General features: G+C 43.2%; 1 protein-coding gene across 1 annotated transcript; it reads right to left on the bottom strand.

Annotated features, from left to right (window-relative positions):
* Nucleotides 1–4,551: 4,551 nt before the first annotated feature.
* On the bottom strand, nucleotides 4,552–23,237 carry polr2m (RNA polymerase II subunit M). The gene is made up of 4 exons (XM_034190030.1): nucleotides 22,971–23,237; nucleotides 13,099–13,689; nucleotides 12,723–12,939; nucleotides 4,552–4,743 (listed from the first exon to the last, which is right to left on the bottom strand). Exons 1-4 carry the CDS (start codon nucleotides 23,078–23,080, stop codon nucleotides 4,600–4,602), a joined length of 1,062 nt encoding a protein of 353 aa, XP_034045921.1. The 5' UTR covers nucleotides 23,081–23,237; the 3' UTR covers nucleotides 4,552–4,599.
* Between the last annotated feature and the right edge of the window lie 3,642 nt (nucleotides 23,238–26,879).

The raw sequence follows: 26,879 nt of genomic DNA, 5'->3' as shown, positions 1-26,879 counted from the left end.
AGTTTATTGGAAGAGTCTTATCCCTTATCTCAAACTAGACTGCGCTGCCCTAATAGTGCTGTTTTTAACAGCAAATCTAAATAATAACAAAAACAAATGGCACTACTCGTGCAGTAATTTAAAAAAAAAAATTGTACTTTAACCTCAATAGGTCAAGTCTGTGAGTATGCACCACTGCCACACATCGCTGCATCCACCACACCACAGAGCTGCCAGACTACTAGTCCATCCCCACATCTCAGATGTAACCATCTATCTGCTGCAGCCAGGAAAAATGTGGGTGTCTCCTTGGCCTTCTCCAGCTGCTGGAGTTCTCAATACTGAGACACCTGTGTTCTGGTTCATGCTCAGAAATACATGCCACACATGCAAGACATCACAGCTGCTGGCCCCTCACCATGCAAATGATACTCCTCATCTGAGTCTCCCTCACTAACTGCTCACTGGACACAAAGTCATTCCAGTGGTTTTACAGTTCATTTCTCGCTAACCTTTACAAAACATATGAGAAACCTATTAGATTTATACAGAAACACAGCTATTTTGGTGCATCTTCCGCCATGTTGGATAAGCGAACAACCAGCTGATGTTATGCTGCCTATTAACTCTGATTGGCAGTCGCTGTCACGCATCACTCAGTATTTGTATATAGAGTGGCTTGCAAAAGTATTCATCCCCTTGGTATTTCACGCATTTGAATTTGTTAATGGCATTTCAAATACAAAAAGTAAATCAGGTTTCTCAATATAAAAAATTCTAAAATTATCTTCTTTAGACTCAAACTGAAAACAAATTTCTACAACTTGATATAAATTAATTAAAAATATAAAAGCCAAGATGATGGGTTGCATAAGTAATTAGCCTCTTTTGTATAATACCTGTAAATAATCAGTTTAATTGCCAGTTTTCTTCAGGCAAGTCAGGGGATGGATACATGAACATTTCCAAGTCACTGAATATGTTTTGGACTTTATTAAAGGCCCCTTCACACATAGTGCAAATATGCAAATACCCGTCAGAGCAGTCATGTGTGCACCATGAAACATCACGCCGATAGGCAGGTGTGCACGATGCTAGTGCGACAGTTCATGCATGCGGGAACACAGTGCCACCAGCTGCACGATGTGGTTACACATCGTGCAGCTGGTGTGAAGAAAAAATATATTAAAAAATACATGCTGTGACGGTTCTGTGCACACGGAAACACAGCAGCTTTTCCGCAAGAATGATTTTTACCAAATCTATGCTTGCGTCTCAGATGTACCTTCTGGCAAATTGTAGCTGAACTTTCAGGTCTTCTTTTTAATAAAACCCTCCTCTGTACCACTTCATCATGAAGCTGTATAACTGGTGATACAAAACACAGAATTTACACTGTGCACAATTTCTCCAATCACAGCCACAGAAGCCTGTAACTTCTTCTGGGTTGTCTGGGTGTCTTGGTGGCTTTCCTCACTCTTCTCCTTCTTGCACAGTCACTCAGTTTTTGAGAACTGTCTGCTCCACAGATTTACCATAGAGTGTCATACTGTTTGTATTTCTTCATAACTGATATAAAGTTCAAGACATATTCAGTGACTTGGAAATATTCATGTATCCATCCCGACTTGTCTGAAGAAAACAGGCAATAAAATAGATTATTTACAAGTATTATACTAAATGGGCTGAATACTTGTGCACACCTTCTTACTGGCATTTATATTTTTAATTAATTTATATCAAGTTGTAGAGATTTAGTTTCAGTTTGAGTCTAAGGAAGATAATATTAGAAATTCTTATATTGAGAAGCCTGATTGACTTTTTGTATTTGAAATGCCATAAACAAATTAAAATGTGTGAAATACCAAGGGGCTGAATACTTTTGCAAGCCACTGTAATAGACTTCAGGTCCATTTTGGTCCCTAGCTGACAGCAGAGAGACTGTTGTCTGTTAAGCCTGCAGAATGCCCACTGATTGAAAATGAATGACAAGTCATCACTGTGCCTCTGTCACTTGTAGCTAATGAGACCACTGCTTAAGACAGGTAGCAACATGATCCTAAAGTCTTTGCTCTTTCTTGTCCTGCAAAGATATCGGCATCACCAAACCCCTCTGTTCAGGGACCTAATAATTCCATGAGCCCTTCCAAGGCCTCCCCATCTCAAGGGTCAAGGACCCAGAAACATGGAGGTGACTACTGAGATAAGTGAATGTCTACAATGATGTAGATTACATACAGTATAATTTTTTTTTTATGTTGGGGCATTTAATGTCAAGACCAAAAAAAATCTCTAACATAATAAAAATAAACTAAATATGTAAGCATGCACACCCATTCATATCCTCCTGACTACATACATATATACATATATATATATACATATATATATATACATATATACACATATATACATATATACACATATATACATATATATATATACACATATATACATATATATATATACACATATATACATATATATATATATACACATATATACATATATATATATATACACATATATACATATATATATATATACACATATATACATATATATATACACATATATACATATATATATATACACACATACACATATATATATATACACACATACACATATATACATACACATATATACATATATATACATACACATATATATACATACACATATATACATATATATATATATACACATATATACATATATATATATACACATATATATATACACATATATACATATACACATATATACATATATATATATACACATATATACATACACATATACACACATATATACATACACATATACACATATATACATACACATATACATACACATATATATATACGAGGGCTGTCAATAAAGTATAGGTCCTTTTTATTTTTTTTCAAAAACTATATGGATTTCATTCATATGTTTTTACGTCAGACATGCTTGAACCCTCGTGCGCATGCGTGAGTTTTTCCACGCCTGTCAGTGACGTCATTCGCCTGTGAGCACTCCTTGTGGGAGGAGTCGTCCAGCTCCTCGTCGGAATTCCTTTGTCTGAGAAGTTGCTGAGAGACTGGCGCTTTGTTTGATCAAACTTTTTTCTAAACCTGTGAGGCACATCGAAGTGGACACGGTTCGAAAAATTAAGCTGGTTTTCGGTGAAAATTTTAACGGCTGATGAGAGATTTTGAGGTGATTCTGTCGCTTTAAGGACTTCCCACGGAGCGGGACGTCGCGCAGTGCTCCCAGACGCCGTCATCAGCCTGTTTCAAGCTGAAAACCTCCACATTTTAGGCTCTATTGATCCAGGACGTCGTGAGAGAACAGAGAAGTTTCAGAAGAAGTCGGTTTCAGCATTTTATCTGGATATTCCACTGTTAAAGGAGATTTTTTTAATGAAAGACGTGCAGACGGATTGCAGCGTCGGATTGCCCAGCTGTTAAACAATTTCTCATATACTCACTCCGCTGAAAGCCATCAAAAGCCGCCTGGATTTTACAAATGGTTATCAACACGGAGGTGTTTTTCCTGTGCCGCCGCACCGCGCCGGCTGCGTCCCGACGTGCGGACGGGTCCGCGCGTCTTTCATTAAAAAAAATCTCCTTTAACAGTGGAATATCCGGATAAAATGCTGAAACCGACTTCTTCTGAAACTTCTCTGTTCTCTCACGACGTCCTGGATCAATAGAGCCTGAAATGTGGAGGTTTTCAGCTTGAAACAGGCTGACGACGGCGCCTGGGAGTGCTGCACGACGTCTCGCTCCGTGGGAAGTCCTTAAGGCGACAGTATCACCTCAAAATCTCTCATCAGCCGTTAAAATTTTCACCGAAAACCAGCTTAATTTTTCGAACCGTGTCCACTTCGATGTGCCTCACGGGTTTAGAAAAAATTTTGATCAAACAAAGCGCCAGTCTCTCAGCAACTTCTCAGACAACGGAATTCCGACGAGGGGCTGGACGACTCCTCCCACAAGGAGTGCTCACAAGCGAATGACGTCAACGACAGGCGTGGAAAAACTCACGCATGCGCACGAGGGTTCAAGCATGTCTGACGTAAAAACATATGAATGAAATCCATATAGTTTTTGAAAAAAATTAAAAGGACCTATACTTTATTGACAGCCCTCGTGTGTGTATATATATATATATATATATATATATATATATATATATATAGGCCAGGTTTTTAAAATTATTGTTTAGATTTGAAATGATAAAAAATAAAAATACAAAATCCCAAAGCAGTGTACGCTTTCACAAAGAATTGTAAGACATCTCAAGCTGTGCTGCAACGGGCAGAGCAAGGTCAAATTCAAACGCCTTCAAGAATGTTCTTATTCTGAAAATCCAGTTTGACAGTGATAAGGTGGTGTGACACACAGACTGGCTGACTGACAGACAAGCAAGTATACAGCACAGAGAGCAACATAGTCCTTGGGGCCAAAATTATTTTTTTTAAAGGGTACAATTTCCTGAGCTGATTCTGATTCTGTCTTTACACCATTCCAAGTCCCATTTAAGCTTTCATAATCCTGTGAGGTAAAATCTGTTTTGTTTTTTAATGGGTCTGTCAGAGTGCTCATCGGACTGGTTTCCCATCTTACAGCATCAGTCTTCGTCAGAGGAGATCAGGGCTTCATTGTCATGAACCTCTCTGTAGGCAGCCATTGGACCACCATCAGGAGTGTAGCTCATCATGGAGAGCCCAAGTCCCTCAGACAGTTTCTTGCCAGCCTGTTTGGCCTGCAACTCCTGGAAATAAACACAACACAGAGAGAAAGGTTAACATGAATAGAGTTGTAGAAAAAAAAAATTTTTTTATTAAGTGCAGAAGCAAGTATTAATAGTGGACATGCAGGAGTTTTAATGTGCTTTACAGGGTCTCCATTAGTTGCCAGCAGAGCAGCTTGGTTTAGGATTCATGATGCTGAATGTCAAATGGTGGAACTCAATGTCAGTTGTGTGGATGTGTATCTAACACGATAATTATTCCGCTTTCTCTTTATCTTTGGCATACTTATGTGAGGTTGACGTGTCTGATGAACTTTTTCCATACAGCTCGGTCCTATATCACCTTCCCACTCAACTACTTTTCAGTCAGTTCCTCCCTCATTCTCTTCATCCACCTCCATTTTAGTTTTCAGTCTGCAATACATCTTCTTGCTGAATCCTGATTTGCATTAAACCTCAAATGTTCTCTCCATTTCCAAAGCCCTTCTATAGCTTCCTGTCCACTTGGTCACTCCTGGTGCTGCTCAGCACCATGTCTTTTTAAAAAACATGCACCGGGGGACTGCTCTTTAATCCCAAAACTCAACACGCCCACAAACAGAACAAAAAGGGTTTAAAGAATATCCCTGATGCAGACTTACTCTAATCCTTATCCTGTCTGTTACTCCAGTACTGCATCCTTGCTCCCTTATGCATGTTCTGAACATTCCTTACATACTTTTCAGGTATTCCTTCCCCACTTGTGCACCTCTAAATCTCTTGATGTGTGCCCTATAAGCCTTCTCACAGCAATAAACATTGTTATGAGCCTGTCTTCTATATGCTGCTCTACGAGCTGTTATTCACATATGGTGGTCTCTCTCTCTCTCTCTCTCTCTATATATATATATATAGATAGATAGATATATATTTTTTTTTTTTTTTTTTTTGAGACAATCAGCATATTGGAAATCAGTTTAATCCCTCTGTACTGTAGTTCCTACAGTCCTGGCAAAATTCCTTGAGTTTGCCACTCCATAAGCACTTTCTCCTCCATCAGCTACCACAAAATGACTTGGTGCTCCTTGACTTTGCAAAAAGTCAAGGACTATAAATTGCTGTACCCTGGTTTCAGTGTTCAGAGTAGCACCTGTAGAAATGGTATTCTAATTAACAGTGGTGTCACTAGAAAGATTATGTTCTCATGGAAAGACACTGGAAACTACTGCAGACCTGTATGATCTACAGAAGTGCCCAATTTGTGAACTCCAACAACAGACTTGTTGTTCCTTGATGACACCAAGGATCCAGCCAAGGTTCCACTAGTGTTAATTTTGTCACCTGTTTTTTTTTTTTTTATTTAGCCATAGTCTTTTGTTAAATGTCCTTTTTATTTTTACACATATTTAGCCATTCACTTTTATTTAGTCATGTTTTAGTGGACTAAAAGTCTGTTAATTTTAGTCTAGCTTTAGTCAAAAGAGAACTCAAAGTATATGTCTTGTTTCAGTCAAGACGTTTTAGTCTTTTTGATTAAAAACACACATTAGATTCATTTTGATTACCATTTCAGTCAGTATAGTGTTTTATACATCTGACATAAATGTCATTACCTGACAAAATATACTTGTTGAATGTTAAAGGTTGTGATGTTTTCCCCAGTATTTTAAATCTGCTAGGTTTCCCGTCCAATACATTCAGTTTTCTTTTAAATCCACAGTGCTGTAAGGGTGCAGGTCTTTAGAAATGAAACATTTGTTGGATCTAATTATTCTATTTGCACATTCAGAACTGACTGGAAAATTGTTAAAGCAAAGCAGAAAAAAAAAAAAGAAAGAAACAACCCAAGATTTGTAATGCTTTTATCTATTCTAAGAGCCACAACTTGAGCCAATTTAATTTAAATGTGATGCACACTTCATACTTCATTATTCTGTTATATTTCATGTCATTTGTTATATATTAGTCATAAATAATGTTAAAAAGAAAGTGATATTGGATGGATGTAGCGTTTGCTGCTGTGTTCAAAAATCTACACACAGTTGGCCTCATTTATCAACACTGCATAAAAACAGATAAAAACAAGCGCAGATCTGAGCGCATAATCTGAGCGCACGTGTGATTTATGAAATATTCGTATCTGACCAATCCCAGCATACGAATGATCGGCTCTTGATAAATGCAGCGGCTGAATTTAATCGTCATTAGCATGTTACGCCCTTAAATATTCATGGTTCGGAAGCCTCGCCCACTGAGCTCAACATGGAGAGAAGAAGCACTGAGAAGAAAAATTTTTCGGAAATGGAATCGGCATCCTAACATCAGAGGTGGAGAAAAACAAACTTGTACTTTTTGGCAGTCTGAAAAGTGGAGTCAAAGGTGCTCATAAAAATGCTGTGTGGAAAAGTGTAACGGAGGCGGTCAACAGCGTTGCCGCAGAGGAACGGGCTCCAGCTGAGGTTTGAAGAATTCTTTGACTTAACCTATGCCTAATGATTTTGAATCAATTTCTTATGCACCCACAGTTAAAAGCTTATGCCTGCTAATTGATTAAGAATTCTTTGCATTAGGTCAAGAAAAAGTGGTCCGATTTACAGCTGACCACCAAAAAACGTGTTGCGGCACTTAAGCACAGCATTAGGCAGACTGGGGGAGGCCAACGAGACCCCAGACTGACCCTGACAGAGACGGAGGAAAAAATAGCTGCATTAATTGGGTCCAAGTCAATCTCTGGCATAAGTGGTGGAGGAGATACTGACGCACTCGCGTCAGAGCCAGAGCAGAATGGTAACCTAACCCCCCCGCTTACATAGTAAAATGTATCAATTTAAATTTGACTGTACACAAATAACTAGGCTTACACATGTTTAATGTTTTTTTTCATCAGTTTCAGAGCCAGGCCCTAGCAGTAGGCCTATGTCGGCCAGGTCTCAACCCCAAAGCGGTCCCACTGAGCCAGACCCACCAAGCCATGTTGCCGAGAGCGAGCGCGTGCCCTCTGCCCCCCGTGCTGCGCTGCCAAGAACCAGGGTCATCACGGCAGAGGTCCTGGAGTGGAAAACAGAAATATGTCGTTTATTGGCCTCCGTAGTAGGCACGCTTGAGGCAATAAATAATACTTTGAAAGAAATTAACGAAACTTTGAAGAAATAAAATGTTTAAATGACCAAATGTTCGTGTTTATATGCCTTTAGCCAATTTAACCTAGGACACTTCATCACATTACTGATTACTGCAGTGCATTTACAGAAGTTTGAGGTGTTCTAATTGTCACACCCAGCGGAAAACCGAGGCTATTTTGAGTTTGTTTGCAAACACAGATTTCAGCTTATTTATGATTATTTCACATTTTAATGTGCAATGATTAGTTGTCATGTTTAGGCTATTTAGCATATGTATTTTTTATTTTACAAAGGAAGCAGTATCATTAAAAACATGGTCTTTTTTAAATTATTTTTGTTTAATCCATTTTAAGAATCCATTTTGATCTGTTCTGAATATGTGGCTGCTTATGCTTGGATGACAGCTGAGGTTTGTTTCATAATTATTTTCAGACTCAGATTTTGTAGTGCTGCGCCGCAAATCCACAGACTCAGATTGCGTACACGAGCTCATACCAGACGTGAGCTCTGTCGTGAGATTCGTCTTAGCCTCCGCTCACATCCAAATTGTAAATACCGAAGTTTGTGTAAAAATGGTTGAACGCACGTTTTCTGCCGTACGTTCGTTTGATAAATGAGGCCCAGTATCTTTAATATGAACTTCAGAGAGCTGAACACACACTTTAACACCATGAGACAGAGTGTAAATGTAAACTGACAACAAAAAAATTGACAACAGATGAATTTACTCTGCAAGCACATTTATTCATTTTTGACTAATCTGCTGATGTGAATTTAACAGAATCTGACTGTTTTATTGCTGTAGGGAGATCATTCCACAAAACAGGTGCATGATAAGAGAAGGCTCTGTGGCCCGCAGACTCTTTATCAACTATTGTTTGATAATCTGGAATATGTACTGTCACTGGAAAATAAGTTTGAAAGTTTTAGCTAATTAACTGATATGAACCTATCCACAACTGCAGGGTACAGCCATCTTCTCTCTCTTTCTCATACAGACACACATTATATCAAAAGGGCACATCATAATCCACTTTCACACGTGTACCTGAACAAATCAGGATTGCCAAGTGCTAGAATATTCTCAAAGCACACAATTCATATACGCACTCAAATGTAAAATAGCCGTAACAGCCAGAGCTATTTTACATTTGAGTGGCCAGACTCCATTCAAACAGACAGGCTGTGTGGGCTTCTTTCTTCATACTGCTGCTTTTCATTCTGGCCTGTCATTGAGGTTTCACACTTCTGAACATCTTACTATAGAGGACGTAGCTCACAGCAGAAAAATAATTAGGTCTGTCAACTTCAATATATCCCCATTAGCTCCCATGTCCACTATAATGTTACAGCATTTTTTTTTCCTTCAGCAGTGAACACAAACTATGCACAGTATTGAACAATGGCATCAAGAATGTTAGTTGAACACAACCGTTGCAACACTGTGTAGCATTTATCACACCAACCATCTGTCTTGTACCGCACGGAGCCCCACCCAGCTCATTTATGAAGCACCGATGTTACAAAGATCTGACAAGGACAACAGCAGCATAAACTTTTTCTTCACCCTGCTTCGTGCTCACGTTCTTACATACCACAGTCCTGTTAATGTGCAGAAGCATTTATGAATTGGGCCAGACAAAGAACAGTATGTTTTTAACTTTCTTCAAAATCTGTTTCGATTATGTGGAAAGTCATTTATGAATACATCTTATATGTGAAGGGCTGTGAAATTATACAAGTGTTACTGATTTTACAATCCTGTCTTATGTTATGATTATTATGCTAGTATTGTCATTTGCCTACAATATTTGAAATGCGCTGTTTCCGATCAAAATAATTTTCTCATCAGGAGAACTAGCCATTTGAGTTTTTTAGTTGAACTCAGATTAACAGTTACAAGACAGGAAAGTTTACCTATTTAGAAAAAACTCTAATACCATTCACATAAAACAATTACAGTCTCACATTCAGCCTCTTCTCCAATGATTTCTACCATGAGTTCTTCATGTGATTTTTTTTTTTTTATTAAAGAAAGCTGCCCTGATAGTGTTCCTAATGACTCTCAAATAAAAAAAAATGCACAAAAAAGTTATGATTCAACAAGTTATTGTCGTAAAATCATAGGATCAAGTGTCAGAGGCAGCAGTAAGATCAAACACAAAGAACTTCTTTTTGGGTCACTGTGAATATTGAGGCTGCTCATGGCTGTGTTTAAGGCACTTTCAGTCTTACAGTTTTCTAATTGGTACCATGTACATCACAGACACCATTAATTGAAGTTTACAGTGTTTACAGACCCGTTTTTCCTCTGTGTTTTACTACAGAAGGAGAGCATTTCTATTTGATAAATACAAGTAGACAGAAAGTCTTTTTATTTAGAGTATGTGAAGGCACAGCATACTTCAGAGGGCAAAGTACCAGCAAGCAAAATCCAATCGAGGAGAAATTTTATTAATGTACATTGTGTGCCGTGTGAGAGTCTTCTCCAAAACTACAGAGAAAACAAACAGACTCAAGCCAAACACCACTGAAATGATCTTGATTTTAATTAAAAACCTTTCAAGCCCCCAAATCTCCTCCATTTTGTACAACTATGGTCATCTTTAAATGAAAATATAGTCAAAAATTTCAAGATGCACACTGAACATTAATGATTTAACATACATAACAGTGCCCAACTGTTTCACTGTTCCATGCAAGTGATATGTTAAAGATTGGCCAGCAGATGTTGCCACATTTAACTGTATCAAATACTTCAAAACACTGAACCATTTCAACATAATTGCTTCATACTGATTCAGTGGTTCAAAACGCTTCGGATTCTCCATCACTAATAATCAGCAACCACTCTTTATTACTACATGTGCACAGATAGACTTGCAATCATGAATACTTGCTGACCAAGATGTTAAATAAGGTGCGACATATCCTTTAAACGCTAACTTACTGAAGAAAGAAGCAGAGAGTAACTTACCTGAACCTCACACCATGTCCAATCCCATGGGTATCTGATGTCTGCTTTTCTAGCAATGTTCCTGGCATCCAAATCACCAGTTTTGTCCCTTTCTATTGTCTTTTTGCAGATTTTGACTCATTTTGTTTGGCTTGACGTGATTACAAAGCAATTTTTTTTAATTTTTTTTTTGACCAGTTTACAGCAATTCACGCTCATTTACGGTAGCACTGTATATGGATACAATTGTCGCAAATTGTTTTTTACAACATCTAACATGCGCTTTCAAAGCAGACTGATTTATACCTCACGCCAAACACTTTGGCACAAATTTTAAAAAAGGGGAAAATACGTAAAAATGCGCATTTCTCACATGCCTGCTCATTTAAATTCATACTGAAAACACATCTCTTTAACTTATACTGGCTCACTCCTCACATCTATTAGTCACATAACCCATGGGTAAAATATAGTCTCATCAAACTTGAAATTTTGGGTCTTTTCTAAATTCGGAGTTTTCTACTAACAAGCATGTTAACATGTTAAATGTTACTTAAATGTTAAAGTTATGTTCAGGCAGATTTGTTATTCTCACTGATAATTTCTCTTCTGTTCTTTGTCCGATCTCGTGATTTGAACAGCTCTATAGGAATTGGTGAGCCAACTGAATGCCATAGCAACCAAAAATGCTCATATGGACTCACCTTTCAGACGTCCGCTTGCTGGATACCAGCCTTCCATACATTCTTGGAATTGGGGAATCCCTTCCTCCACTGACGTGTTGATGTAATCAGGGTTCAGCCACATAACTAGCACGTTTTGCCCAAAGTACCAATACATTTACTTTGTAAACATGGTGTTTTTGGATGAGTGAAATACAACAAAGGGAATGGTGCACAATTACAAACCTCAATATTAGCACAATAGATGGAAAAATATTTTCAAATTAGATCAATGGAAACCTCTGTTCAGTAAACAAATATTCAAAACCCTTTACAACAGACTTGAAAATACGCAGCAGAGAAAGTGATCAACTGCAATCTACCATCCTTCCAGGACGTGTACACCTCCAGGGCCCTGAGGTGAGCAAAGAAGATAGCGCTGATCCCTCTCACCCAGGACACAAACCTTTTGTCACCCTCCCCTCTGGCAGATGGCTGAGGTCCATCACGACTAAAACCTCAAGACACAAAAACAGCTTCTTTCTGTCTGCAGCAAGACTAATAAATAATGCCGGAGACCCGTATTTACCCTGCCTCCCCCCACCGCTGCCACAAAGTGCAGACTGATCATCCCTAACTGTTCATCTGCATCCCTGCACAGCCCCATTCCACTATATTTATTTAACAGTAAACATAGTTTTGCCCATTTTTCTATTTGACTCCTTTACTTCTTACAGAAGTATTTTTCCTTTTCATTACTGAACATGCACGTATCCTTTCTTACAGAAGTATTTTTTCCTTTTTTTTATTGTTGTATATGCACCTATCCTTTCTTACAGAAGTATTTTTTCCTTTTCTTTTTATTGTTGTATATGCACCTATCCTTTCTTACATAAGTATTTTTCCCTTTTCTTTTATTGTTATTTATGCACCAATGACACCACATCAAATTCCTTGTATGTGAGAACTTCGTTGTTGTCATCAAAGCAAACTCTAATCAGAGCGTGGCTTCTCTGACATTGTCTTGAAACTATTTCCTGTCTTTTGCCATCCTATGTGCTTGCTCCATAGAGCAAGCACATAGGATGCCAAGTAAGTGAGAACTTACTTGGCAATAAATTTGATTCTGATTCTGAATAACACGAGCTTAGATTGTCAGCTTCAATTAACCCCTACCACCCACCGCATTTTGGCTTGTCAGTATCTCACAAATAAAAAGTGAAATTTCCCATCAATGGGATATACAGGCTTAGAAGGGGTTAACGGGATTTGTTGACTGACCTGCTGTTTCCTTGTCTGTTTGTCCAGAAGAGTGACAGACTCTGCCATTGACAAAACCTTGATTTTCTCACAGATGAGGGCTGGGATCCGGGCTGCACAAATGTCATCCAGGTGTTTCTCATCCTGCTTCTTCATGGCTTGTTCAGAGTGTAGTGGTGCAGCAGACTCACTGGGTGATGAGGATCCAGAGGAACAGCTCTCAGTTTTTTGAGGCAACCTGGAATGAGGTGTAACAGCCAACAGATGTGAGATTTAACACTAATGAAACAACTGTGTTGACATTTAAAAAAAACTGCTACTCCATTAACCAATATTACAAGCTCACAAAGTTGTGATAAGTCTGCAAAAAATATACATTGTAAATAAGTTTACTCACTGATTTGGTTTGAATTTTTGCTTTTGGGTTTCCAAAACATCCATTTTTTCCAGGACAACCATGTAATGTTGCTTTTGTGGCACCTGCTTTCCAAGAAAATAATTGTCCTGTGATGACTTGTTTAAAGGGTCTTGGGACGCCTGAGATAAACCAGAGTCAGCTCTTTCATCTAGTGTGACCATCTCAAAGGACTCCACAATGTCACGCTCTTTTTGCTGATCAGGGACTGGACAGGCAGTAGTGGATGTGGACTTTGTGGATACAGCAGCTCTGAGGTTAAACTGGCCTTGCTGTTCATCCACAATGTTTTCCTTGCCATGAGCAGAGGCAGGTGCCGTCTCTTCTTTCTGTAGCCGCTTGCTTGTGGCAGCATTGCTTTGTCCGTTTTGTTGGGCAAGTGTTGAGGTGGTATGGACTCCATGTTGTCTCTTAGTAAAAGCCTTCTTATATCTGAACTGCAACTCGTTCCTGGCAGCAAATAAGGCAGCTTGTTTTTTCTCCTCTTCATCACGGTGCTCAATAGCAAGGCGCAAAGTCTCTGCAAATCTTTCTGTCTTTTGTCCTCGGTCTGGAAGAGCATCTAATAACTTCCTGCAAACCAGAAAAGCCAAACATTTCATCATAGACAATTGCTCAAAATGAAATATAATGACCTTAGTTTAGTTTGTTTTGTCATTACCCATAATGCAACATATCGCTACGCAAAGGTGCACATGCGTGAAATCATTTGAAGAGTTCCGGTTTGAAGTAGTACACCTCACTTCAAATTATTTGTGTTCTTTCCTTCCATATTAAAGAAAAGAAGCACTGAACAAAAGTTATTGACAGTTGCTGTTTCATTGATGACAGGCTCATCTTGACTTGCTAGCTACTAGCATTAGCAAGCTAGCATGCTACAACAAACAAATGGATTCACCCCAACACTTCAGATATAACATGGATAGATATTGAACAAGCAATCTGTAATAATATTTCAGTTTCTGATTTACCATTTCTTAGTACATCAATCAAACATCATCCTTGTTTTCAATCATTAACAACAGCACCATCTCTGACAGCCTGGTGGAAATTTCACAAAATTACTAATATCATTCTCTCGCCTTCAAAACTAACCCAGATTTGGAATAATCCTGATTTTATAATAAACAAAAAACACTTAATGTTAACACATGGATTGAAAAGGGCATCACACATCTTCAACATCTTTGTTACAATAACACCATGATGTCATTTCTGTTGTGTGGGCCGCTGAAGAGGAGGTACTGCTGGCCCACCACCACCAGAGGGCGCCCTGCCTGGAGTGCGGGCTCCAGGAACCAGAGGGCGCTGCCGCCTCACAGGAGCAGCCAAGATGACAGCCGTCACCTATCAACTGAGACAGCTGACATCCATCAGCGGAGGGGTATATCAGCTGGACGGCATCTCCACCTCATTGCCGAGATATCGCTCTACCAAGGAGGTAACGAACTCAGCCAGCCATACGGAGTAATACCTTGTTGCTTGTGTATAAAACAACTGAAGACTGAGAAGGACGTATTTGGATAAGTACTCTTATTCCCACATTACAGTGTTGTGTCTGATTAGAGGTGGAGGTGGTGTTTTCCACCCCACGTGTTGTTGGGTGCAGCCGCACCCACATCTGACTGTTTCTGTTCCTCGCCAGCAGTACCGGATCCGACGAGCGGAGGCAGTGACCACCTGGGAGTTCGGGACTTGGCGGCTCCAGTATTCCCAGGGTTCGGTGGCGGAGGAAATCGGGTGGTTCCGGTTCGACTTGGACAGACGTCTCCTATCGTCGAGCCTGCCCACACGACACCGTTGGAATTCAACTTGTGACCGAAATTGTAATTTGTTGTGTTTGCTGTGCGTGTTCACAACAGTAAAGCTTTGTTATTTGACTTTCTTCATTGTCCATTCATTTGCGCCCCCTGTTGTGGGTCCGTGTACTTACACTTTCCCAACAGGATATCTCGGCCAGCGTCATGGATCCCGAGGGGCGTCAACCGGCTGTTGAACGGCCAATGGAAGAACAGGGCGCACAGGCGTCCGCAGGAGGGGTGATCGGTGAGTTGCAGCGGATCCTCACCGCTTTCACGACTCGGTTGGATTTGATGACCGAGCAGAACGTCCTCCTGAACCGCAGGGTGGAGGCTCTCGCCGCGCAGGTGGAAGCTCTCCCTCCCGTCGACCCTGTGCGTAACAGTGACGTTCCACTGGTCGTTCAACGACCCCTCCCACCTTCCCCTGAAGCATACATAAGCCCCCCAGAGCCGTACGGAGGCTGTGTGGAGACGTGCGCGGATTTCCTTATGCAGTGTTCGCTCATCTTCGCACAGCGTCCCGTCATGTACGCGACCGACGCTAGCAAAGTAGCTTATGTGATAAATCTGCTTCGTGGTGAGGCACGCGCTTGGGCTACAGCGCTCTGGGAGCAAAATTCACGGCTCCTTCAGACATATGATGGGTTTGTGAGGGAGTTCAGAACAGTGTTCGATCACCCTAATAGAGGAGAAACCGCTTCAGCCGTGCTGCTGTCAATGAGACAGGGGCGCCGGAGCGCAGCTGCCTATGCAGTCGACTTCCGCATCGCGGCTGCGAGGTCCGGCTGGAATAGCACTGCCCTCCGCGCCGCCTTTGTAAACGGACTGTCGTTGGTCCTCAAGGAGCACCTGGTGGCTAAGGACGAACCGCGGGATTTAGATGGGCTCATCGATCTTGTCATACGATTAGACAATCGGTTAGAAGAGCGCCGTCGGGAACGAGACGAAGGGCGTGGCCGGGCACGCGTCGTCCCTCTCCCGACCGCGTTCCGCCCTCCCCACGCTCCACGGCCCCTGCGCTCCGTGCGGTTACAGCCCCCCCTGCTGACGAAGCTATGGACACGAGTAGGGCAACATTTAGGGCACCGGTTACACAAAGGAGGCTGGCCCACGGGGCGTGTTTTGTTTGTGGCTCGATTGAGCATCAATTAAGAGACTGCCCCGAGCGGTTAAACACCAACGCCCGCCCCTAGAAACTGGGCTAGGGGTGGGCCGAGACATTCACGTGGGACACACCCACATCGCCACACGACTCCCAGTTACCATCCTGTATGAGGATTTAACCCTGAAGGCCCCAGCACTGGTGGACACGGGCTCAGAAGGAAATTTGCTAGACAGCAAATGGGCCAGGGAGATAGGGTTCCCTCTGGTGGCGCTTACCTCGCCTGTGCAGGTACGGGCACTAGATGGCTCCCTACTCCCTCCAATCACTCACAAGACACCACCAGTAACTCTGGTGGTGTCGGGGAATCACCGGGAGGAGATTGAGTTTTTTGTGACTCCGGCCACCTCCCATGTGATTTTAGGGTTCCCTTGGATGTTAAAACACAATCCCCGGATCGATTGGCCGTCCGGGGTAGTGGTTCAGTGGAGCGAGACCTGCCATCGGGTATGTTTAGGTTCCTCGGTTCCTCCCGGTTCCCAGGCCAGGGAGGAGGTCAGAGCCCCGCCCAATCTAGGGACAGTTCCGGTGCAGTACCATGACCTTGCGGAGGTGTTTAGCAAGGATCTGGCGCTCACCCTTCCCCCGCACCGCCCGTATGATTGTGCCATTGATTTGGTTCCAGGTGTTGAGTTCCCGTCCAGTAGGCTGTACAACCTCTCACGACCTGAACGCGAATCAATGGAGACCTACATCCGGGACTCTTTGGCTGCCGGGTTGATCCGGAATTCCACCTCCCCGATGGGTGCGGGTTTCTTTTTTGTGGGGAAAAAGGATGGCGGATTACGTCCATGCATCGATTACAGGGGGCTGAACGAAATCACGGTTCGTAACCGATGCCCCTTACCCTTGTTGGATTCGGTGTTCACGCCCCTGCATGGAGCTAAGATATTCACCAAGCTTGATCTTAGGAATGCGTATCACCTGGTTCGGATCCGGAAGGGAGACGAGTGGAAGACGGCATTTAACACCCCGTTAGGTCATTTTGAGTACCTGATCATGCCGTTCGGTCTTACAAACGCTCCCGCGACGTTCCAAGCATTGGTTAATGATGTCTTGCGGGACTTCCTGCACCGATTCGTCTTCGTATATCTTGACGACATACTCATCTTTTCTCCGGATCCTGAGACCCATGTTCGCCATGTACGTCAGGTCCTGCAGCGGTTATTGGAGAACCGGCTGTTTGTTAAGGGCGAGAAGTGTGAGTTTCACCGCACCTCTTTGTCCTTCCTGGGGTTCATCATCTCCCCCAACTCCGTCGCTCCTGATCCGGCCAAGGTTGCGGCGGTGAGAGACTGGCCCCAACCCACAAGCCATAGGAAGCTGCAACAGTTCCTAGGCTTTGCTCATTTCTATAGGAGGTTCATTAAGGGCTACAGTCAGGTAGTTAGCCCCCTGACAGCCCTGACCTCGCCAAAAGTTCCCTTCACCTGGTCGGATCGTTGCGATGCCGCGTTCAAGGAGTTGAAACGGCGCTTCTCGTCTGCACCCGTTCTGGTGCAGCCCGATCCTAGTCGCCAGTTAGTGGTTGAAGTGGACGCCTCGGACTCAGGGATAGGAGCCGTGCTGTCCCAGAACGGGAAGACCGATAAGGTCCTTCACCCGTGTGCCTATTTTTCCCGCAGGTTGACCCCGGCCGAACGGAACTATGACGTCGGCAATCGAGAACTCCTTGCGGTGAAAGAGGCTCTTGAGGAGTGGAGACATCTGTTGGAGGGAACGTCCGTGCCATTCACGGTTTTCACTGACCACCGGAACCTGGAGTATATCAGGACCGCCAAGCGGCTGAATCCCAGGCAAGCCCGCTGGTCACTGTTCTTCGGCCGTTTTGACTTCCGGATCACCTACCGTCCCGGGACCAAAAATCAAAGATCGGATGCTTTGTCCTGGGTACATGAAGACGAAGTCAGAACGGAGTCGTCGGATCCCCCGGATCCCATCATCCCGGAGTCCACTATCGTGGCCACCCTCACCTGGGACGTGGAGAAGACCGTCCGGGAGGCCCTGGCACGAAACCCGGACCCCGGAACCGGGCCGAAGAATAGGCTCTACGTCCCACCAGAAGCAAGGGCTGCGGTCCTGGACTTCTGTCACGGTTCTAAGCTCTCCTGTCATCCTGGGGTGCGAAGAACCGTGGCAGTCGTCCGGCAGCGCTTCTGGTGGGCATCCCTGGAGACCGACGTCCGGGATTATATCCAGGCCTGTACCACCTGCGCCAGGGGCAAAGCCGACCACCGCAAGTCCTCAGGATTACTACAGCCGCTGCCCGTACCTCATCGCCCCTGGTCTCACATCGGCCTGGATTTTGTCACGGGCCTCCCGCCGTCCCAGGGAAACACCGTCATCCTCACGATAGTGGACCGATTCTCCAAGGCGGCCCACTTCGTGGCCCTCCCAAAGCTCCCAACGGCCCAGGAGACAGCGGACCTCCTGGTCCACCACGTCGTCCGGCTGCATGGGATACCATCAGACATCGTCTCCGATCGCGGTCCCCAGTTCTCCTCGCACGTCTGGAGGAGCTTTTGCCGGGAACTGGGGGCCACGGTCAGTCTCTCGTCCGGGTATCACCCCCAAACCAACGGGCAAGCAGAACGGGCCAATCAAGAGATGGAGCAGGCACTACTGGATTGAGTACGCCCACAACAGTCAAGTGTCGTCAGCCACCGGCCTCTCCCCTTTTGAGGTGTGTTTGGGGTATCAGCCCCCATTGTTTCCGGTGGTTGAGGGAGAGGTCGGTGTGCCCTCGGTCCAGGCCCACCTGCGGAAGTGCCGTCGGGTGTGGCATGCCGCCCGTTCTGCTTTGTTGAGGGCCCGGACGAGGGCGAAAAACCATGCAGACCGGCGGCGGACCCCGGCCCCTACGTATCGCCCCGGGCAGGAAGTGTGGTTGTCCACCAAGGACATTCCACTGCAAGTGGCCTCCCCGAAATTAAAAGACCGATACATTGGACCGTACAAGATCCTCAAAATCGTCAATCCCGCCGCAGTGAGGCTTCAGCTTCCGGCCTCACTGCGGATCCATCCCGTGTTCCATGTGTCAAAACTCAAACCGCATCACACCTCGCCCCTCTGTACTCCCGGTCCGGCACCACCTCCTGCCCGGATCATCGATGGCGAGCCGGCTTGGACTGTGCGCTGGCTTCTGGATGTCCGACGGATGGGCCGGGGCTTTCAATACCTGGTGGACTGGGAGGGGTACGGCCCCGAAGAACGCTCCTGGGTGAAGAAGAGCTTCATCCTCCTGGCTGACTTCTACCGCCGCCACCCGGACAAGCCCGGTTGAGGGGGGGGTCCTGTTGTGTGGGCCGCTGAAGAGGAGGTACTGCTGGCCCACCACCACCAGAGGGCGCCCTGCCTGGAGTGCGGGCTCCAGGCACCAGAGGGCGCTGCCGCCTCACAGGAGCAGCCAAGATGACAGCCGTCACCTATCAACTGAGACAGCTGACATCCATCAGCGGAGGGGTATATCAGCTGGACGGCATCTCCACCTCATTGCCGAGATATCGCTCTACCAAGGAGGTAACGAACTCAGCCAGCCATATGGAGTAATACCTTGTTGCTTGTGTATAAAACAACTGAAGACTGAGAAGGACGTATTTGGATAAGTACTCTTATTCCCACATTACAGTGTTGTGTCTGATTAGAGGTGGAGGTGGTGTTTTCCACCCCACGTGTTGTTGGGTGCAGCCGCACCCACATCTGACTGTTTCTGTTCCTCGCCAGCAGTACCGGATCCGACGAGCGGAGGCAGTGACCACCTGGGAGTTCGGGACTTGGCGGCTCCAGTATTCCCGGGGTTCAGTGGCGGAGGAAATCGGGTGGTTCCGGTTCGACTTGGACAGACGTCTCCTATCGTCGAGCCTGCCCACACGACACCGTTGGAATTCGACTTGTGACCGAAATTGTAATTTGTTGTGTTTGTTGTGCGTGTTCACAACAGTAAAGCTTTGTTATTTGACTTTCTTCATTGTCCGTTCATTTGCGCCCCCTGTTGTGGGTCCGTGTACTTACACTTTCCCAACAATTTCCTCAAATGGTTCAGAAGTATGGCATCAGGGAGTCAGACTTTATTAAATTAACATTAAAGCATTCAATTTAGATCTACCCCCTCCAGTTACACAAGTGATTGGCATCTCTTCTCCAGTAAAACTTTTATCTAAAATTTATAGAATAATTTCTTCATCATATAGAGAATTATCCATTCCCTCTGTAAAATGGCAAGAAGACCTGCACATCACCCCTGATGCCAATTTCTGGACCCAAATCTGCAACAATATCTACTTGATGTCCAATAACACAAATCTACAACTCATTCAGTTCAAAGTAATTCATAGATATACAATACACTGGGCAAAAAATGTATATTATGGGACTCATACCTTCTCCTATCTGCTATCAATGCACTCAAAACAAACCAGACAATTACATTCACACCACTTGGCATTGCACACCGGTACCACAATTTTGGAAGGAAGACATACAATCACTATCCCGTTTTCTGGACTGTCACATTCCACTATCCCCAGTTGTTTGTTTACTAGGTGATATATCAAACATGAATCTACACAATAATGAATATAATAAACTACTTCTTGTAGCCCTAGCTGTTGCCAAAAAACTTCTTATGAACTGGAAAACAAAGGGAAACATAAACATTGCATATTAGAAAAATTTGCTATTAGACTACATATCTCCGGATACTAAGTCATTAGACACACACCTCATCTGGTTTGGACTAGCCAGTTACCTTCAAAAGTGATTTAGTAACTCTCGCTTGACCACCAACCATAACCTATACTTTAGTTTAAAAAAAAAAGAAAATCAAGATCAAGTGAGCTTTTGCCCTTCTACTCCACGAGTGGTTTCTGTCCTCTCTGAGTTCACTTTAAGGGACAGCTGCGTTTGACAGGTGTTACAGACTCCAGTCAAACTACCCACCTGCTACTGTCCCCGGACCAGGTCACGCCCAGCAGAGACGGGAGCTAGACACCAGAAGCGAGAGCCCGTTCAGGGCTTGCCTCCCTGTCTCACCATAGTGACACCCCCCAAAAAATATATTTTTGCAGAGATGGGGTTTGCAATCAAGATTTCCTGAAGTAATTGACCTCAATAGGGTGAATTCATTGCCGGCTACAGAGAGTTTAAGCCGTTTAACAAAATCTCTTTTTATTTAGGCAGGTTTTATTTTGCCGGATACGGCAAACATGCACCTAGCGATATTTGACTGGATCTCCTCACACTGACTGGCTAGTGCAAATGACATCATCGTAGAGTTTATTTCAACATGGCGGCACCCTCGGCAAAGTTGAACTGGACAATATTTCACTGTACGCGGCACCGGCAAAATGGCGGGTTGCACTGTTTTGCCGGTCGTCTAAGTTCATTCACGACGGAACGGAATGGCCGCAATCAGGCGGGAACTTAAAGGCGATCGGAGTTGAAGATCTCCTTATTTCACATTCATGATAGTAGCTTGATATTGGTGATTTTCACTATTGAAAATTGGCATATTTTACCATTCACTATTTTCAGGGGTGGAAGGCTTTGCAGACATGACACTGACAGAGAAAAAACAGGATGAACACACGTGCCAACATGGACTTCTGTATTTTCATTTTTATTCTGTCATGAATTTGCCCTACAAAGAAAATTATCAAGACTGCAAAAATTATTTCCACCGCATGGCGAAAGTGCCAGTGGGCATAATTTTGGGCGCGGCGGTGGAAATAATTTCGGGCACGTGGAAATAATTTCGGGCACAGCTATGCCACATTTCTGAGCTGCTTTTAGCATACGAGAATCCCTCAAGCTATTTCCACCGCATGGCAAAAAGCACCGGTGGAAATCATTTTGGGCGCGGCGGCGGAAATAATTTCGGGCACGGTGGAAATAATTCTCACAAAATGGTGGAAATCATTTCTGGCACAGCTATGCCATGTTTTTGAGCTGCTTTTAGCGTCCGAGAATCTCTCCAGCAGTAGGCGATTTTCTGTTGCGATTCAAACGACTTCATGGCACCCAAAACAGCATAGAATCCCTCTGCCAGTAGGCGATTTTCTGTTCCGATTCAAACGACTTTATGGCACCCAAAATGGCATTTAAAGATGAAAAATTAGCTCCAACACTCAATGCTGAGGGCGCCATAACACTCAATGCGGATGCCGCTGCCATGTTCAAATACCCTCTAGGATGACGTCATTTGAACTAGCCAATCAGCGAGGAGATCCGGTCAAATATCGCTAGGTGCGTGTTTGCCGTATCCGGCAAAATATACACTTTGTTTTATTTATTGCTTGTAGTGCAACCAATCTCACATCACACATCATTTAACTCCCTCTGATTGTACTACAGCACTCAGATGGGGAAAATAAACTTTAATATAATTTTTGTTTTTTAATTCCAATAAATACCAATAAAATCTCTAACTTTTTATTTATTGCTTGTAGTGCAATCAAACTCACATCATACATCAATGAACTCCCTCCGGTTGTACTTGGGGGAGAAAAAGGTTTGGGTCAGTTGTAGTTGTCTGTATTAAAACGTCTAGAAAGAGGTATCATTTGATTTAAAACGGTGATTTGCTTTGAAGTTGATTCTGTAAAGCCGAATCTTTCATTATCTTTCCAACTTTACATGTAAAAGGTAAAAAATATCAAGGTTTAATTAAGTCAATTCCAGAGCTATTTGGTATATTTGTGTAATAAAACACATTCTATCATAAGAAGAACTTGGTGTTTGAGATCATCTTATGCAAGTTGTACATTTAGAGAAGACTGAAGGCTGAAGTTGCAGGAAATGGCCTCTAATTGTACTTAAAACAGTCAACATGCTGGAGCTTCCTCCTCTGGAGGACCTACTCCCTCAACAGCACCGTGAGTGTAAGAATTTACTTGTTGGAGAGAATCCTCTGCTGTCGGAGGAGCAGTTCACGAAGCTCTTCTTTGCTTTTGTGCCTCAGGTCCACCTGTCCCTGGCGCTCTGTCCACCACTGCGAGGACATCGTCTGTCTGTCTACAGGTACACAGCTTTAAAAGATGTGACGAAACAAAACACACACGACACCGAGGCTTCTGAACATGGGTCACATAATGAAGCATAAATACTTTTGTTTAGTTTCGTTCATTTTTGTATCACATTCTGGCAACAAAACGCGTTGTTTAGACGTCGCGCTACTGATGACGTTGCCAGAACTACCCAATAACATAAATAAAAAAAAGTAGAGCAGACATCGAGCTCGCTTCCGCGATATTTTTGTCCGCCATCTTGTATGGGGAATCGCTTTGGCGTTTTAGGTTGAAACTCGATGTCGTCCACACATAAAAAAAGGGGACAGAACAATTGTAAACAATTACAGACCCGTGTCTCTCACCAATCACACTTTGAAAATCATGGAAAAATGGCTTTAGATAGGTTATTGCAAATTTGTAAGGCAAATAGGACTACAGGTGTGAATTTTACCTTTTCAATTAAAACTGAAATTACATGTAAAAAAAACTGTTAAATATATGCAAATCCATAACATTCAAAAGACTATATTTTAAAGAATCCCTTTAAATCCTGTCATTACAACATTCACATTGGAAACATTTGAGGTTGCTATATTTTAAAGGCCATTAGATGTCGCCCTCGGCTTAAGAAAAGCAGCGGTATGACTGAGGCTCGTTTTGTGATCTGTTCAAACCCGCCGCAAACCCCAACAACCGTTTGACCATCTATTCCAAATCAGTGTCCACCACTAGTTCTGTCGTTGCGATTGCAAAATTCACTTTGACTGACACTCTTTGCGATAGTTTTAGCACATATTTATTTTCTGGTCTTTATCATACGTTTTGTAGTTTTATTTTAACTAGCTGATGTCTGTATATTTGATTGCACTTAACTATTTATACATAATTGTTCTTACTGATGCAGAATTTTGTTTTGTTGTTGTGGTTTGATGCTTTAATAGCACAATCATGATAAATCCACTCTATCTGGAATTCCCCCAAAATACTTAAAATATATATTTTAGTATATTTATTACATCAAATTCATGCAGTATATAAATCTCCCAAATAACAATAGCTGACTATTTAAAAAAAAACTTTTATTTATATTTATTTACATCTAACCTTGACCCTAGTGTATTGAAGAATTATAGGCTGATATGCATTTACAACATATCTTTCCACAGAGACAGCTCTCACTAAAGTGATGAATGACATTCTGCTTGCAATGGATTCATACACCACTACGGTTCTGGTGCTGTTAGATCTTAGCGCTGCGTTTGATACGGTGGATCACCGTATTCTACTTGATATGTTTGGGAATCATTTTGGGATTACTGGGAATGTCCTTGCATGGTTGACATCATACCTAACCAGTCGTTCTCACTGTTTCTTGTACAACAACACTACTAACCTTGGTGACATGAGATATGGGGTCCCACAGGGGTCTGTCTTAGGCCCCCTGCTTTTCTCCCTTTATATAGCACCCCTTTGACACGTATTGTGGCCTTTTGGGATTACATTTCATTGCTATGCTGATGATACTCAGTTGTACATGCCGATAACTGCTGGTAATCGCATACACATAAAGTCCTTAGAAGATTGCCTTGCGTCATTGAAACACTGGATGTCCAGAAATTTCTTTCTTTTAAACTCGGACAAGACCAAATTGATGGTTCTTGGTCCAGTGAGACATTGGCATCAGTTTGATCAATTAACACTTAACCTAGACTAGTGTGTCATATATCACACTGACAAAGTAAGGAACCTTAGTATGATTTTTGATCCTATGTAGTCCTTTGACCTACGCATTAGAGATTTTACGAGGACTGCTTTCTTCCACCTGTCAAACATAGCGAAGATTCGGCCCATCCTGTCTATGGCTGATTCTGAGACCCTAATCCATGTATTTGTTTCTTCTAGATTGGACTACTGCAATGTTTTATTTTTTTGGTTTACCTCAGTCCAGCATTAGGGGTCTCCAATTGGTTCAAAATGCTGCTGCCAGACTCTTGACAGGAAGTAGAAAGTTTGACCACATTACACCCTAATTGGGCATGTCTTCACTGGCTTCCTGTCTCTCTGAGGTCGGATTTTAAGGTTCTGCTACTAACCAATAAAATTATTCACGGACTGGCACCTCCCTACTTGGCTAACCTAATCAAACACTACATACCAGCCCAGGCTCTGCGTTCTCAGGGTGCAGGACTACTTTGTGTCCCTAGGGTGAATAAAAAAAATCTATGAGCCAAAGAACCTTCTCTTATTGTGCACCTGTTTTGTGGAATGATCTCCCTACATCAATAAAACAGTCAGATTCTACTCTTTTTCTCTGTCCAAGGTATGGATGACGTCCAGTAGTGATTTTTGGTACAGGTGAACCGGGCAGCCACCTGGAGCGGCATTTTTTCATGACACATTGGGTGGAGCGGCTCCAGCACTTAAAACAAATTATCTGCGCCACAAAGCATTTATCATATCACAGTGTGAGAAATTGGCAAATTGGTGCTCCCTGCATGGCTCCAGGCACTCCTGCTTGCTGAGGTGCACAGAAGCGGTGTGTGAGAGGTTCGGCATGTGGTTCTGAACCCTCCGTACAAATAGGCAGGCTGCCCTTTCTGCAAACAATTTTTCCCCAAGTGGGCAGTTTGTCCTCTCCATTGAGATTGGAACCCATTCTTAGAATAAAATAAAACTTTATTGTCATTGCACATATATACGAGGGCTGTCAATAAAGTAACGGTCCTTTTTATTTTTTTCAAGAACTATATGGATTTCATTCATATGTTTTTATGTCAGACATGCTTGAACCCTCGTGCGCATGCGTGAGTTTTTCCACGCCTGTCGGTGACGTCATTCGCCTGTGAGCACTCCTTGTGGGAGGAGTCGTCCAGCCCCTCGTCGGAATTCCTTTGTCTGAGAAGTTGCTGAGAGACTGGCGCTTTGTTTGATCAAAATTTTTTCTAAACCTGTGAGACACATCGAAGTGGACACGGTTCGAAAAATTAAGCTGGTTTTCAGTGAAAATTTTAACGGCTGATGAGAGATTTTGAGGTGATTCTGTCGCTTTAAGGACTTCCCACGGTGCGAGACGTCGCTCAGCGCTCTCAGCCGCCGTCGTCAGCCTGTTCAAGCTGAAAACCTCCACATTTCAGGTTCTATTGATCCAGGACGTCGTGAGAGAACAGAGAAGTTTCAGAAGAAGTCGGTTTCAGCATTTTATCCGGATATTCCACTGTTAAAGGAGATTTTTTTTAATGAAAGACGTGCGGACGGGTCCGCGCGTCGGGACGCAGCCGCCACGACGCTCCGCCACAGGAAAAACACTTCTGTTGAAAGCCTTAAGGACAAGTTGGAACATGTCCTGCCTGTTAAACAATTTCTCATATACTCACTCCACTGAAAGCCATCAAAAGCCGCCTGGATTTTACAAATGGTTATCAACACGGAGGTGTTTTTCCTGTGCCGCCGCACCGCGTCGGCTGCGTCCCGACGCGCGGATCCGTCCGCACGTCTTTCATTAAAAAAATCTCCTTTAACAGTGGAATATCCAGATAAAATGCTGAAACCGACTTCTTCTGAAACTTCTCTGTTCTCTCACGACGTCCTGGATCAATAGAGCCTGAAATGTGGAGGTTTTCAGCTTGAACAGGCTGATGACGCCGCCTGAGAGCGCTGAGCGACGTCTCGCACCGTGAAAAGTCCTTAAAGCGACAGAATCACCTCAAAATCTCTCATCAGCCGTTAAAATTTTCACTGAAAACCAGCTTAATTTTTCGAACCGTGTCCACTTCGATGTGTCTCACAGGTTTA

The sequence above is a fragment of the Thalassophryne amazonica genome, chromosome 2, assembly GCF_902500255.1.
Source record: "Thalassophryne amazonica chromosome 2, fThaAma1.1, whole genome shotgun sequence".
NCBI lineage: Eukaryota > Metazoa > Chordata > Actinopteri > Batrachoidiformes > Batrachoididae > Thalassophryne > Thalassophryne amazonica.
Note: the sequence above shows the minus strand (reverse complement) of the source record. Positions and strands in the feature narration are given on the sequence as shown.

What these genes read in the sequence shown, in the direction of transcription:
- polr2m (XM_034190030.1), bottom strand. Translation starts at nt 23,080, where the DNA reads ATGTCCTCGCAGTGGTGGACAGAGCGCCAGGGACAGGTGGACCTGAGG. An exon ending in CAGAGGATTCTCTCCAACAA is followed by an intron (nt 13,690 to 22,970) that starts GTAAATTCTTAC and finishes TCTGGTTTGCAG; the next exon opens with GAAGTTATTAGATGCTCTTC. An exon ending in CAAAAATTCAAACCAAATCA is followed by an intron (nt 12,940 to 13,098) that starts GTGAGTAAACTT and finishes ACCTCATTCCAG; the next exon opens with GTTGCCTCAAAAAACTGAGA.